This window comes from Hetaerina americana, unplaced genomic scaffold (assembly GCF_022747635.1).
Source record: "Hetaerina americana unplaced genomic scaffold, ioHetAmer1.1.p SCAF_2, whole genome shotgun sequence".
In the NCBI taxonomy this organism is placed as follows: domain Eukaryota; kingdom Metazoa; phylum Arthropoda; class Insecta; order Odonata; family Calopterygidae; genus Hetaerina; species Hetaerina americana.
In genome coordinates, this window is record NW_027286763.1 from 2,310,739 (window position 1) to 2,326,319 (window position 15,581).

A 15,581-nucleotide genomic window follows, 5' to 3' on the forward strand; every position below is an offset into this window, starting at 1 on the left:
TCACCATTACTACAAGTTTTAATCAATTTAAGTTGGGTTATTCCAAGACCCGTGGGAGATGCCGCAACAGTAACTTTAACGGAGTCATTTGCTAATGTGCATTGAAATGCAACAATCTCAAAGTGAAAAATTCATTTGACCAGTCCTCGATTTGAACCCAGAACCGGATTTTGAGGGATCCAGGTTTGAATCCAGTCAAAGGAAAATTATTTTTATCCTTTGATTTGGTCAAATTTTTAGGCAACATTAACGAAGACAGAAATTTTATTCCATATTTCTCATAATATGGAGTGGATCATCATAAGGGGATCATCAAAACAGAAAGATCATTCACCCTTACACACGTGGAGCAACACCAATCATTCCACAGCAATTCTTTTACATTAGCAGTATAATGACGCACTAACTTTCCCCAATTTCTTGACTGAAACAGTTTTCATTAGTTTTTAATGATTCTCTAGGGAGGATCAACGGGAAACAAATTTTAGAAAATTAAATGGACAGAGTGTAAAAAAATCACTCACCATTGGGAGAATCAGGTACACTTCTTAGACTAGCTGCATATCCAAGAGCTCTGACACAAGAGTTGACATTTTCTGGTGAAACCTGGACACCAGATTGCACCGTAATTGAGGCATCTCCATCTTTAAAGCTAGGATCATTCCATTTCAATCGAACATCCAAAACACCATTTAAAGATGATAATGCTGACTCCAGATCACCACTAACTGAATCATAGCCCTCAATCATGACACTGGTCTAGGGAGGATGGGAATACAAAATCACAATTAAACGAAATAAAGTTATGAATGCAGAAAAATAATTTCCTCAATGATTTTTAAAGTGATGCCAACAAACTTAGGTTTTAAGAGATAAAATGCAAATTAAAGTAATGCCTTGCACATTTTACTGATTTAAGGGATGAGGACATATAAGAAATTGAATAAGTCTGGGGAGAAATTGAAACAAGGAGTGCAAATAAAAGACAAGCATGCATGGGAAACTTGGGAAGTAACTCCTCAAATTGAATTGACCTGATGTTTGGGGATTTTCTATTATACACGCAATACTTGAAAAATCACGAATTTTGCCAAATACCAATGGCTAAATTATTTAAAATTGAATTACATTGAAACAAGAACTTTTACCAGGATTTTCTATAATCTTTTTGCGATTACAAGAGATCATATTTTTGATGATTGTAAGCAATGCACGTAATATGATTGAGCAATTCATAACTAATCACCAAGTAGAGCAGAAAGCTTAGGGGTCCAGTCAACAACACCATAAATAATTCTTCATGGCTAATTCCATAAGCATTTAAGGAATTACTTTGAGCAAATTTTTATCCAATTATTTAAATGCCTCCCAAGATCACATGGTAAATAAGGCATTTTACAAATACAAACACTCAAGCTTTAACAAATTCCAAGAAACTGTAGAAGATGCAGTATGAGGCAGTAACTTTTAAAGGAGTCATCTGCTAAATGTCGATTACAATGCAACAATTTCAGCGCATAAAAACCCAGTCAAGGAGAATGATTTTTATGCTGAAGTGGAGGAAAACCCAATTAGGGTGGATCTCAAGCCTTCGTGACCTTTGGAAGAAGAGCAGGCAAGGGCATTGCCAGAGAGGCTTGCGAGGTAATGGCCTTTTATTGGAAATTGTGAAGTACATAATAGGTAACTATTCAGACCACTGTATATTATTTTACATAGAGTTCGGGCAGCAACATCAAATTCATCCTTTGGAATGACAGATTGTATTCACATACATATATTGGCAAACGCAATGAAAATACAACCAATTAACTGTTATAGCACTTAAAGTTACACTCACTGAAAAGCTGTCTCTCCTCTTCAGCTTAACTCTAACATAAGTATCTTTTGTTGTCTGTTCCTTTGTATTGTCGAATTTTTGGTCCTGCGGATGCAAAGATGCTTGAAATCCAGCATTGTCAATCACAATGCACAGAGCTTCAGGAGATGTCTCAGATGCATTGTAACAAACCGTGGCCATTCTTTCCTCCAAGGAAACTGATGCTGACACCACTCCCTCTGTCTCCATCAAGCGCCCTTCGATACTTCGTACGCAACTGCCACACGTCATGCCCTCAATGCTGATTCTGACATCCAACGGTCCATTGGAAGACGAGGGTAAAAATGCCTCAAATCCCATGTTCTCAATGGAATCTCTCAGTTTGCCAGGATTTGTGATGGATGGATTGTAACTGATTGTGGCATTTTTCTCTGATAAGCTAACCTGAAATTCATTCATAAATTTGATACTTAGCATTAAAAATAAAGTTTAAATATAATGATAAGTATGAATCACTTGCTTCTAAACATGGAACATCTTAACATATTAAATCCTTTTGGTGGAAATGTTAAATTTCTTTTTACCCTCATAATGGAACATCTCAGTTTAAAAGAATACATTTCAGCCAGAACCTTATGAAAAGGAACATATAGGGAATGCTATAGCGTTCCACAGAAATCAACTGCATAAGAAGACTTATGAATGTTTTCAGAATTCTAATGCTACACTTTTTTACAAGATTTAGGTAGAAGTTAGAGAGACAGTTTAGTCTCAAAAGATCCAAACCACATTTTCATCAAAAAGAAAGTGCATGTGGTCCAAACATTTCGCACAATGTTCCAAACCATGTATTATTAACAATGTTTTCATTGCCATGCCATGAGAAACAGAACTTCTTTCGTGTAAATATAACATGGATGATATCAGCAGGTTTTTTAAAGCTCTCCAAAAGTGAAGGTAAGCTTAAGCTAAAAGGTTAATTCCAAGTTATCACCCAGGACAAAAATATTCTACGTTCAAGAAGGCATTTAAACCTATAAAGGCTAATTGGTGAACTTGTTACCTTACTGGGCTACCTGCAGGAGCATGCAATGGCAATCACTGTCATGGACTTTAAAAGATTGAATCTACAACTGGATACATAATATAATTATGCCGGACAAAAATGGAACCAAAGACTGGTCTGAATGGGAAATATTGTCGCTACCAAGTGATAAGTAACAAATGTGTAACTTGCACTAATGCAATATTTTTGCTGATTTACCTCATTACTTAGGATAACTTCGCTTCAAATGATTCATCAGCACCTTACCTTTATACTGTGCACTCCATTTTCTTCTTGAATTTTGCCTTCAATACTCCGGACACATGACTGGCATGTCATGCCATGGACTGCTAATACAACGGTAGCTGCATCCAAACTATCAGTTTCATCCTCAAGTACTTTGTACCTGGCGTTACTTGCCATCAAACTGTAAAAAATAAAATCAATTTTCAACATTGCATTCTGGAATTCTGTCAGGCATTTATAAATATTTAATTCTGATCATTCTACTTTCCTGAAAACTATGAACGATGACATTAACACCAAACAGAGACAGAAAACCCTGTCTCTCTGGTACAATCATTGAGTTCCATTTCAGGACCTCTTATCCGACTGATCCCTTTAGTTAAAATACTGACTGCACTAAAGTAATTTACAAGCTCAGTCGGGGTTCAATGGGTTTTACACATTTATGGGTACAAATTCAATTACATTCATACAAATGGAATTCAACATCTAGGTTAAGGTTTTGAAAAATACATTTCTGAATGTGACATTCGGTGATTGATAAACAGAAAATCACCCCAGACTCGTGTACCTGGTGTAGTCACTCGGTCTTTTTGCCAAATAAAGGATTAATAAAATTTTGGGGAATTATTATTGAGTGATAAGGAGAAGACATTGAACAAGACAAACTACATTTTTATAAATGAAAAGTAGAAATATTGGAAATATTAGTTAGCCTCAACACACAATGAAGTGTGCATATAAATGGGCAATTAAAACTTTATTAATTATATAATTAAAAAATTATACATGCAAAAAACTCTCTCTTTAGAACTTTCTTAACTTCACATATAATTCAATGGTTGATTTTAGTTTGGCCTAACGTACTACATGTTTTTGGAAATTTTTGGATCCATTTGGAACATTTTAAATCTGATTCGGTTCAAGCTGAATAAATTGCACATTTCAGTCCTGCTTGGTACAATTTGAAACCCTGCATTTATCCCAACTTCTGGACCAGGTCTATACGTGTGTGTTAGTGTGGGGGAGTGAGGAACTCCAAACTGATATTCTGGTCCATTTAAGAATTAATTCAATTTAAAATTACTAAACCTCATCCCTAAAGGTAAATGGAACTTTTATTCTGCCATACTTAAATCTTAAAAAAGTGACAATGAAATTATTTGTTTGCACAATGATTCATACAGAAACAGACGTATCCTTATCCTAAGGATGTACAACCGAGGACTCCTAACTGATAACACTATACACGGACATACAGAAATTAATGAACATAATTAGATCGATTTGAAATGCCTCCATTTGTAATTAAATTCTTTTATATGTACTTTTCACGACTGAAATTTTTTTAAATTAATAGAACTCTGCATTCCACAGGATAAAATATTTAAAAGTTTCACTACACATAACTATCCTCACCAATCCCTCAAGATGTTAGAATGTAGCCGAACCAGTGAAATAATCACTTGATTCTGTGGATCTATTCATAACTTTTTAAATTTTTACAAACACAATGGAATTCAAAATGTCATGGGCTTAACTACTCTGCGTAATTACATGTATTTTCTATTTATTAGGTAATCTGCCAGTCAAGGTAGGCTTTTGGATTGACACAACTACCAAATACATATCTTGTTTTGCCTGACGAAACACAATCCACTATCCTATTCTACAACAAACTCACTCTTCATATCCACATACTTCCTTCATCCCATTCAACATTCTCATCTAATATTCCAATTTCTGCCCCTTCCTCATTTGCCTAACATTTTCCCCTCTATTACACTCTTCAAAATCCCACTGCCGGTTAATACCCCCTTCATCCATTTTTCCTGCCTCCATAGGATTTCTCCCAACAAACCCCTCTCTTCGCCCACAACACCCAGCACTTACTCATTTGTTTTCATTTCTGCCCATTTCACCTTCTCAACACCCACATTTCAAAAGCCTCCAATCTACGTCCATCTTCTGGCTTCAATGACCATGTATCCATGCCATACATCACTACGCTCCATATCAAAGTTTGAACAAGTCTTTTGGAAACACCCTTACTCAATGGCCCTGTCATCAATTCTCTCCTCCGCGCGAACACCTCTCTGCCTGATGCAATTATTTTCCTTACGTCCCTACTACTTTGACCATTTTGGTCCAAAATACTTCCGAGATAAATCAACTCTTCCACCTGCTCTAGTTTATGTCCTCCTATTTTAATGTTTGACTTTTATTTACTTAATTTAAACGTTTAATGGGACAATACCGTCAACGGTGAGTTTTCAGTTTTTTAAACATATCTCATGCTGAAGTAGAGACTATACTTTATGTCAATGAGGCAAATAAAACAGAAGTTGGTTTAAATATTGCATAGCAATTATGGATTGATGGCAGAGCAATGCAAAGGTGGAACGGTGTATGCACGAAGCAGGCTGAGAGATTATTTGGGAGGAGGGTGTGACAAGCAGGAGGGCAGGCAATACTATATGTTTGACGCAGGCGTGTGATGTTCTATGGTTGTTGCATGGTTTACGGCTGAATTCGTACAGTGAGAATATTTAGATAAGACGGGTGTCATTTTGGAGTATACGAGTCTTCTCAGAAACTACTATCCAGCCATGCATGCCTAGAGCAATGAGGAGTGCTTAGGAGCCCTTTTGAAGCAATCCACACACTTATCCGAGCGTCTCTTCCATTTCTCAATGCAATATGTTTGACGCAGGTGCGTGATGTTCTATGGTTGTTGCCTGTTCTATGTATCCTGTTTTTGGAATGGTTATCAGGTGCCAAATTGCATTCTCTTTTATCTCATTAACCAACTGTTGGGAAGACTGGGCTTTTGTTTCGGGATAATAGCCCAACCCCCATGACTCCTACTCAGTCATGACCTCTTTTAGAAAAACTGGGTCATTGTTTGCAGTTTGGAGCAAGTCCACTACAACTACAGCATGAAATTCTCGACGCTGACAATTCTTTTGAAAAGTAGAAGAGGCACTGGGATGAGTGTGTGATGGTCCAAGGGGGGGTACTTCAAAGGGGACTAAGTACTCCTTATTACTCTAGGTAAGACATTTCACTCAAAATATTGCATGATAAGATCATTTGAAGACACTTCGTTTTAAGTACTTTGGTGCACAGACACTTTGGTGCTGATAATGCATACATTCTTTATCATTCACTCAATATATTCTTGGCCAAAGCGATAGACCCAGCCTTTAGAAATTACATACAACTAAAACCGATGGTGGAGCATCAAAATTTTAGGAAATGCAGATTTTAGGACAAGCTAATATCTATCACACTCTTTCATTATTATTCTAGCAAACAGTTCTTCATTTTTCATTAATTCAAAAACCACCATTTTTTTGGTCTTTCATCAGATTTTTAAACTTGAAAATACAAAGAAGAAAATTACAAACACCCAAGCCCTAGGTGAAGAAAAACCCACTCGGGTGGAAATTGAACCCGTGACCTCTGGGTTGGCAGACAAAGACGTTAGCCCACCACCACTGAGGTCAGCTGAACCAAGGAGACACGCACTTAGGTATCTAAATTATCAAACATTAAAAAAATTATGCATTGTCTGCATTTCAGGTGATGTGGCAAATTTGAATGGGCCAAGATTAACTCTTAAAAAACGAGGTAGTAGCGAACCTAAAAGATATCATAAAAATCTGTCAAATTTGAATGAATGGCAACCTTTTATCACAAAGTATATAATCCAATGCTTTGGTGGCATCTACAAGATGGTTTGAAAAGACATTTTTAGAATGGATCTGCTACATGCCCAATGAAAAGAGACGTCAAATATAACATGCAAAATTGATGCATGGGCATGTAATGCATACATTATGAATGAATGAATGAATTAATAGGAATGCATATCGATTGAAGACTCTAATGGGGACCACTCAGTCATGGATATGATGGATAAGAAGGTCACTAGATATACAGTTTTAAAGGAGGTTAGAAGATCTTGGGTCACCTGACAGCATGGTCTGCATTCAATAACCAGCATCACTTCAAATGAAAACAGCTGCATCACATAAAGGATTTGAGGATTAGAATTTAAATTCCCATGGAAGCATGTTCAAGAGGATAATATATTGATGAGGCAGATGGAAACTGCAGGTTAAAACATTAGCAACCAGAGAGATAAAAGGAAAAGCATACAGATCCAAAAGAAGCACGTAGGGTCCCGTAAGGATAGAGAAGTGTTGAAGAGAGTTGACATTCCTGGAAATGTAATCCGTTTGAACGGGATGGGTGAAGATTGAATGTATTATGTGAATGATTGGTAACTTTTAAGTAATTGGCTTGATAACTATTCCTGGACTTGAACTAAAATCTGGTAAACCTTAAGACAAAAGGCATTTGGGAGTCTGTTTCCCATCATCAAACAGCAGTACCCATCTGGGACAAAAGACTAGTGAAGAACATGAACTAATAGATTGATTCTACTATGATTTCCGCAGAAATGAAAATCTAAAGAGAGCAAATCCGAACATTACCTCATATTGAACTGGATGTAGGTGGGCCTTATAATAATATCTCAACTACCATTTCTCACGATTGATAAATGAACTAAAAGGCAAGTTCGGGGGTAAAACCCCAATGGAAGAGTGCGGTTGATTAGAGTGGATGACCCACGGCAGTGGACACTTTTCCAGACGCCGACGCCGCACACACTTGGGAGTGGAAAACACTCCTCCGTCCACACACGCACCGAAGGGGTCCCACCCGCAGCAAATGGAAGATCACCGAGATTAACCGCGGTTCTCACCCGACGACGAACATATGCAAACTCGCGCACTGAGGCCACAGGCAGGGTGCGCAAACAAGAAGGAAAAGCGTTCCACTGACTTTGAGGAGTACGACCGCAAACCGGAAATAAGCGAGCGCGATTTTGAGCGATTCGTCCGCTTCCAACTGGTCGTCTCGCCTGACCGACGACCTGCCGCCGACTGACTACTTCCCTTCCAATCATCTCTCCCGGCCTTTCTCTCGTTTCCCTGCCCGCCGCCTTTCACTTCACAGGCCTCTTCCCCTTCACCCAAGGGCAGTTTCTACTCCCCGTTCAGATTTTACACGCTGCGAATGTAGGCCTAGAGTCGGATTGGTGGGATAAGCGACTTCATTGCCGTTCTTTCCAGTGCGTTCTCTTCGCGGGAGCGAGGTCAAGCGAAGGATATTTATTTTCGAGTTGAGAATTCCCACGAGGAAAAGAAGTGAACCGCGTTAAACAGTTCTTCACTATGCGTTCTCAACAACCAAGTGGCATTTTGAAGCCAAGTCATGCAGAATGAGAGTCAAGCATAAATTGTGAAACGCGCCGAATGCTAATTTCTTCTTACTTTCTTAAACCATCACTAGGTGGAATAGCATGTATGGCTTGTAGGTTGTTAGCGCTACCTAAGAGTGGGCGAAGCCCGTGGCAGGAGAGGGCACTTGGTAGAGGAGAGGAAACTAACCGGACAAACCTTCAGGCACGAGAGTTAACTGAAGCAAGTGATCGTAGGGGAGGCATATGAAGGGAGGGACTGTAGGATTGGAAGGCCTAGGATGAACTACAGGAGAAGTAGGACGATTTCGGTGCACGGAGCAACGTGGAATGAAGAGTTTGACAGAGAGGTTTAGGATCCCAATACTCAAGACACGTTCAATTAAGAGATTAAAAAAAAACTTAAACACTCCATATTCTTAGTATGATAAAAATCATACTTGAGCGTCCTAGTTAACCATTTTTTCCACATGTGAAATCACCTTCGCTTTCAACGGGTTAAAAATGACGATGATTCAAAAACATTAACGGATAACAGATGCATTTCCCTACAAGGCTAAGGACCTGTTAAGACAAAAGGTAATCTTCTAACCACTCTTGGACAGCAACATTTTGGAGGGTGACTCAAGACAACTCTTCCCATCTTTTTGAGGGGAAAAACCCACGAAACGGGGCTCCTGCACCGAAGAAAAAAAATAAAGAGTAGAAGAGGAAAGTTCAGTCCTTTTTCTGGGGTAGCAAGGAGAAATTTTGTCGGGGCTATCTCAACGAAGGATTTTCCCAGCCGATAATGCCTTCAGGAAACTGCCGAGTTTATTTATGAACGAGAAGCAAGGCAATATTTCTCAGGGAGTTTCATTTTGCGATTAACCGATACATTTGATCAAGTAGCACAATGATAGCAATTAAGGTTGGGAAGATCACGGATGCGTTCAGATTAACGAAGAACACAAACTATCCTCTTGATTGAAGCCACTCGCTGCATTAACGCAATTACTCACCGAACAATGGAAATGATGTGCATACGATACTTTTATTATCCTACAATAGCCCCATGCAATTGTGAAGGAGCGAACATTCTTTAAATAAACAGATGGCTGATAAAAAAATCAGCTAAATGTCAGCCCAATGAATTTTAACGATCCTATAAATATTTTAATCGACTATGGAAAACGCCTGTTTCAGATGGCCATTTCAAGTATTATTTAGGGGAGGCGACCGACAGCTGAGGTCATTTGCGCCATTAGGGATGGACAGGAAAGGATGAAGGGTGGAGAGAAACCCGGCGTCGGCACTAGCCTACTCTTGAAGAAAGGTGCCAAGGGGTCCACAGTTTAACGTCCCATCCGACGGACGGCGTACTCACTCAAAGTGCCCTCCACAAAGCAAGTAGGGATCGAGATACCTCTGAAAAACACTCAACACCGCCGGGATTTAAACCCGGGCCCTCTGGGTGGGAAGCCAGCACGTTAGCCACCATACCATCTCGATCCCCACCGTTGCAATGGATGTGATGCCTTTGTAGGTGAATAAATAAATATATCCTCAATCGCCGCAAACAAAATTATTTGGAGCACACACGAAATCGCGAAACAACCGATCATGTATTACAAGAGCTAAGACTCTCCCTTAAACTATAATCAACTTGTGGAACGGATCACGGCTGCACGGCAAAAGGGGAACAATATTCAATTGGCCATTGATGCATGTATGGGGAAGTGCGCATAAATGGAAATCAATCCACTGGTGGCTCTTGGCACAACACCACTATTTAATCTTACAACTGTCCAGGCCCAGGAGAGATCGTGAGTGAGGGTAACGCCTAGGTATTTGAGTCTACACATTCCATTTCGGAGCTCATAATGCAGTAGGCTTTCGGAAGGGAATTGCTCTTTTCCCGAAAATTCATCACGACAGACTTTTTTTAGTTTAATTCTGATTGCCAAGTGTCGCACCAGCGTTGTATAGCATTAAGGTCATCTGATAAATCTGCTCTGTCCTCAGGAGCGTTGATACTACGGTCCATCACTCCATCATACAACTCCATCATCGGCAAAGAAACACATCTCACTAGTGACTACGGAGTCAAAATGTCGTTTACGTTAAGTGAGAATGAAAGAGGTCCGATTATACTCTTCAGGGGAACATCTGAATTAACTTCGACTGCATTTAAGCTAACTCCATACATGATGACTCTTTGTACGCGACCATTCAAAAAGCCTTTAATCCAATCCCGGATATTTTTATCTATGCCATATGCTTCTAGCCTTACGAGTAGTTTACTATGAGGTACTTTGTCGAAGGCTTTCTTAAAATCTTGAAAAATCGCGTCCCCTGGAACATTTCTCTCTCCTGTTATAAGAATATCATGAACACAAAGATCAAGTTTTGTCTCGCAGGATCTACCTTTTCGGATACCGTATACAAGGTGTGATCAAAAAACGACAGGACTGATTTTATGACTTGTTTATTTCGACAGATACAGCTTAATCGAACTTTTCACCCTCAAAGTACATGCCTTGGCTGACGACACACCTTTGCCAAGGTTTCTTCATCCAGCTCTCGAACCCCGCCTGATAGAGCCGCCTTAGGGATCCTCTTCAGGTCCGCCGTACAATTAGTTTTAATGCCCGCAATTGAGTCGAATCGGCACCCTTTCAAGGTTGATTTTATCTTAGGAAATGAAAAAGGTCTGATGGAGCCACGTCTGGAGAGTAGGGTCGCTCCGGGATCACGGAAGTTCCGGTTCTGGCGATAAACTCTGTCAAGATCAGCGCCGTGTGAGCCGGCGTCCTCTAGCGCCTTCATTGCTGCCGTTGCACGCAGTGACGAACAGATGAAGACACGTACCGCTGCTGCTGACTAACGAATCGACGTAAATGAACGTAACACCTCTAGTTCTAGTCGTCAGATGTGTCGCTAGATGGCGCACGGCGTCAGATTTCGATCCGTTGAACGGTTTGCGCAGAATAAAATCAGTCCGGTCTTTTGTTGATCACACCTTATATGTTCCATAACCTTGCACGTAAAAGATATGAGGGAAATAGGTCTGTAGTTACTTGGTTCCTCCTTGTCTCCGTTCTTAAATATTGGTGTTGCGTAAGCCGTTTTCCAATCCCTGGGGACCTTTTGATCTACCAGCGACTTCTTAAATATTATTTCTAGATACGGCGCAATTTCCGAAGCTAGTTCCTTCAATATACGAGCGGGTATTTCATCGAGCCCGGGGGATTTATTAGGCTTAATATTTTTCAGCAAGCGCACTACTCCGTTATATGAAATTAAAATTTTTGGGTTGACCGGCACGATTTGGTAAGCTATCGGAGGTATTCTGTGAGATACTGGCGAAGCATCTTAGAAAGAAGGAATTAAACCAGTTAGCCTTTTTCAAACTGCTGGTTACTCTTTCGCCTATATCAATTTTGAGTGAATTACCGGTTGACTTATTTCCCTGAACTTCTATGACGTACGGCCAAAATACTTTCGGAATCTCTTTCATATATTCTGATAACCTTTTCCCTTTGAATTCGGTGAACGCTTCCCGAATTTCATTCTTGGCATTCGCCCTAGATATCTTAAAATCATAAGCGATCTCATTCTTTTTGTCGCTATAGATATCATACCTATTTTTTGGTTATCCTGGCGTGGCATGGCCTTTGAAATCGCAATGCCTTTCTAACATCCGCGTTGTGCCATCTATGTCCTGCTTCATCTTTTATAAATTTACTGGGAATACTCACTGGCCGACTGCTGAGCGCGTGATCTCAAGGAAGTGATTCCTCGTATCCTCAATATTTCGGTGATGATTATCTTTCTTCAAACTTGCAAATTGATTCTGAGGCACGCACTTTAGGCCATTGTAGTATTCTTTAAAAAAGTAAATTTTCCTTTAATGCTTCTTATTTTGGACGCCATGTAGTAAAAAGTTAGCATTTACTGCCCTGTGGTCACTAATTCCTTTTATAGTTTCTATAGTCAAAGACTTTTTCGGGAATATTCGTTGCTAACAAATCAAGAGTATTATCGCCTCTATTTGGTGAAGTGACGAGTTGATTGAATGAGCTCAACGTAAAAGAATTCAATCGCGATTCGCAGATATATTTGTCTTCCGTTTTTAAACTATAATTGCTCAAGTCAATAGATGGGACATGGAAATCTCCACCGATTATAAATATCTATAAAACCCACATACATTCGCGCGGAATTGGTAGCATAACCTTTAAAGGTTTTCGTGTTTTATTTTCTTACTATTTGTGTGGTTACGGACGTGAACCTATTCAACACCTAATAATTGTTTGAAAGGGTGTTGTTTGTTTTTTCCTTTCCTTTTCCTATGCGTAGTCGCCACTAGTTTGACTGATGGTTAATAAAGTAGCACAAGAAATAGAAATAGAAGAATGGATTAGACAACGTTATGGTGCTCCTCTGGTGTGTGAGGATGGAACTACGAGGGTCATCCGGAAAGTAGTACCCGTTCGTGAAATAAAGACACAAAAGTAAATATTAACAAACATAAAAAATTTTATTTGAAAGAGGATACTTTAAACTACTTCTCAACATAATCTCCAAGCAAATTAAGGCATTTGTCATAACGTGTGACAAGTTTCTGTATTCCTGCTGCATAGTCCTTCGCCGCCAGCTCATTGAGATACGCGAGGGACCCATCTTGCACAAATTTTTGCATAATGCAGATGGTGTTTAACAATTTCATGAACAATTGTTCGAGAAACATTGGGAAAATGCTCACAGATGTCATCAATTGTGACGCGCCGATCGTTCCTCACGAATTCGTCAACTGAGCTCACCAGTTGGTCTGTAATGACAGACGGTCTCTCCGAACGCTCATCGTCGTGTGTGTTCCCCCTCCCCATGTTGAAGTTGCGACACCACCGCCGAACAGACGACTCGTCCATTACATTGTCTCCATACACCTCCTTTAATTGGCGATGAATATCACATGGGCGAACGTTTCTTGCATTGAGGAATTTAATCACTGCCCTCACTTCACAACTGGCGGCGTTCTCAATTTTTTTAAACATTGTAAACAATCACAGAAACAACACAGGCAATGCTAGCGTCACGCAACTTGGCTCAGAGAAGGCAGACAAGCCACTGAAGCTATCTGACCTCGTCCAGCGGCTACTCGCGTCGTCAGCACTTCATGCGGCACGAACGGGTACTACTTTCCGGATGACCCTCGTAATATTTTTGGCGCAGACGTAATGGAAACATTGTTCAGAATATTGGCCTTGTTTACGCTGCCTGTACCGATGCTGCCGTTTTCTCCATTTTTGGAAGGTAGAGTCGGGGTATCAATGTACACGTAAGGATATTAATACCCCTTTCTTATTTCACGGCGCTATCACAAGCCTGGACCGGAGAAGATACGGTAAGGCATTCTTATATTGCAATGCACACCTTCCTATTACCCCTGAAATATTAAATCGCATGCACAAAAATCGAGGACAATTAGGATATCAGCAGTATTTTAGATTCAAAATAGTGATGATCACCTCCTCCTCCAACCTACTCCAACAAAGTGGAGGACTTTCTCTTCGCATTAGACCGAAGAGCAACCATCCATATGATCACGAATGAGACCGATCTCAGCAATGGGAGCACGTGGGAAATTATTCACGAAGAACTGCACATGCCAAAGGTGTCAGCGCGCTGGGTTCCACGACTACTGACTCCTTTTCAGAAGCAAACATGGCGCGACCAGCAATCAAAGGGATATGGCTGTTAAATTTCGCCAAATCCGCCCCATTCTTACGATCTCGCCAAAAGCGACGTTTTCTTTTCCCTAGAAATAAACAAATCATTGCAGATTCGGAGATTTTAAAACATAAATGACGTCATACAAGAGGTGGAACAATGGTTTTCGAGGCAAAGATGTAGATTGGAGGCTTTTGAAATGTGGTGGGTGTGGAGAAGGATGGAGAAGGTGAAATGGACCGAAAGGAAAACAAATGAGGAAGTACTAGGTATGGTGGGCAGGGAGAGGGTTTGTTGGGAGATATCCTATGGAGGCAGGAAAAGTGGATGAAAGGCGTATCGATCAGCAGTGGGATGTTGAAGACTGTAATAAAGGGGAGAATGTTAGGCAAATGAGGAAAGAGTAGGGACGGTTTAGGGATGTTGAACGGGATTAAGGGAAGAAGGAAGTACACAGAGATAAACATAGCCTTTTTCTTTCTAGAAAATCTAATAACCTTTGTTTTATTAATATTGATTCTCATCCCATACATGTCGCACTCATTTTCCAATTCACTCAGCAATGCTTGCAGCCCCTTGGCTGACTGACAAACTAAAGCTTGGTCATCAGCAAACCTAACTGATTTTACGAATTCCTATCAATCAATTACTGGGGGAATATAATGCAAACATCAACAAGAAGAACACTATAATTCTTGTGTGCAGAAGGGAGAAGATGAATGCAGATATAACAATTCGAGGGGTGAAACTAGAGCAAGTGGAATCCTTCATCTACGTGGGCGGCAGCAGCATAACATGGGATGGAGGAAGTTCGATCGACATCAAGCGGAGAATAGCCCAAGCTAAGAACGCATTCATGAATAAGTGGCAATTACTATTGTTCAAAGAACCTAAGACTGGGAACAAGGAAGCAATTGGTCAAGACTTTCGTGTGGAGCATGGCGCTCTATGGTTCCGAGCCTTGGAACATTGGATATGTGGACCAGTGAAGAATAGGAGCCTTTGAAACATGGTGCTGGAGGAGAATGCTGAAGATTAAATGGAGGGACAAAGTAAAGAACGAGTAAGTAGAAAGAAGAGCAGAAGAGGAAAGGACCATATGGAGAACTCTACGGCAAAGAAGAAATAGATGGATTGGACACACAATGGTTTGATTAGGAATATAATAGAAGGGAATATTCCCCACGAGGAAGATCATAAGGCATGTACGAGACAAGACACGTACATAGGACAAATTAAGGACGTAAAACAGAGAAGGTATCAAGGATTGATGGCATTGACCATTAAATTGAGTAGAATGGAGGGCTGCAGTAAACCAATCCTAGGATTGAAATAATGGTGATATATACATATATATATATATATATATATATATATATATATATATATATATATATACATATATATATATACACATATATATATATATATACATATACATATATATATATACACACATATATATATATATATATATATATATA

At 39.8% G+C, this 15,581-nt stretch overlaps 1 protein-coding gene across 6 annotated transcripts in view; it reads right to left on the reverse strand.

Annotated features, from left to right (window-relative positions):
• ATP7 (copper-transporting ATPase 1) overlaps positions 1-15,581 on the reverse strand; it is a 143,874-nt gene that overhangs the window by 33,816 nt on the left and 94,477 nt on the right. For 5 of the 6 annotated variants that reach the window (XR_011700635.1, XR_011700636.1, XM_071584555.1 and 2 more), the window contains 3 exons: positions 3,132-3,291; positions 1,841-2,263; positions 525-759 (listed from right to left, as the gene is read on the reverse strand). Coding sequence is in view for 4 of the 6 variants with exons in the window: in XM_071584555.1 (XP_071440656.1) it covers positions 525-759; positions 1,841-2,263; positions 3,132-3,291 (818 nt within the window). In the remaining 2 variants the exon portion in view is untranslated. Of the gene's footprint in view, positions 1-524; positions 760-1,840; positions 2,264-3,131; positions 3,292-7,612; positions 7,693-15,581 lie in introns of those variants that run through there. The other variant, XM_071584557.1, reaches the window with a different exon arrangement.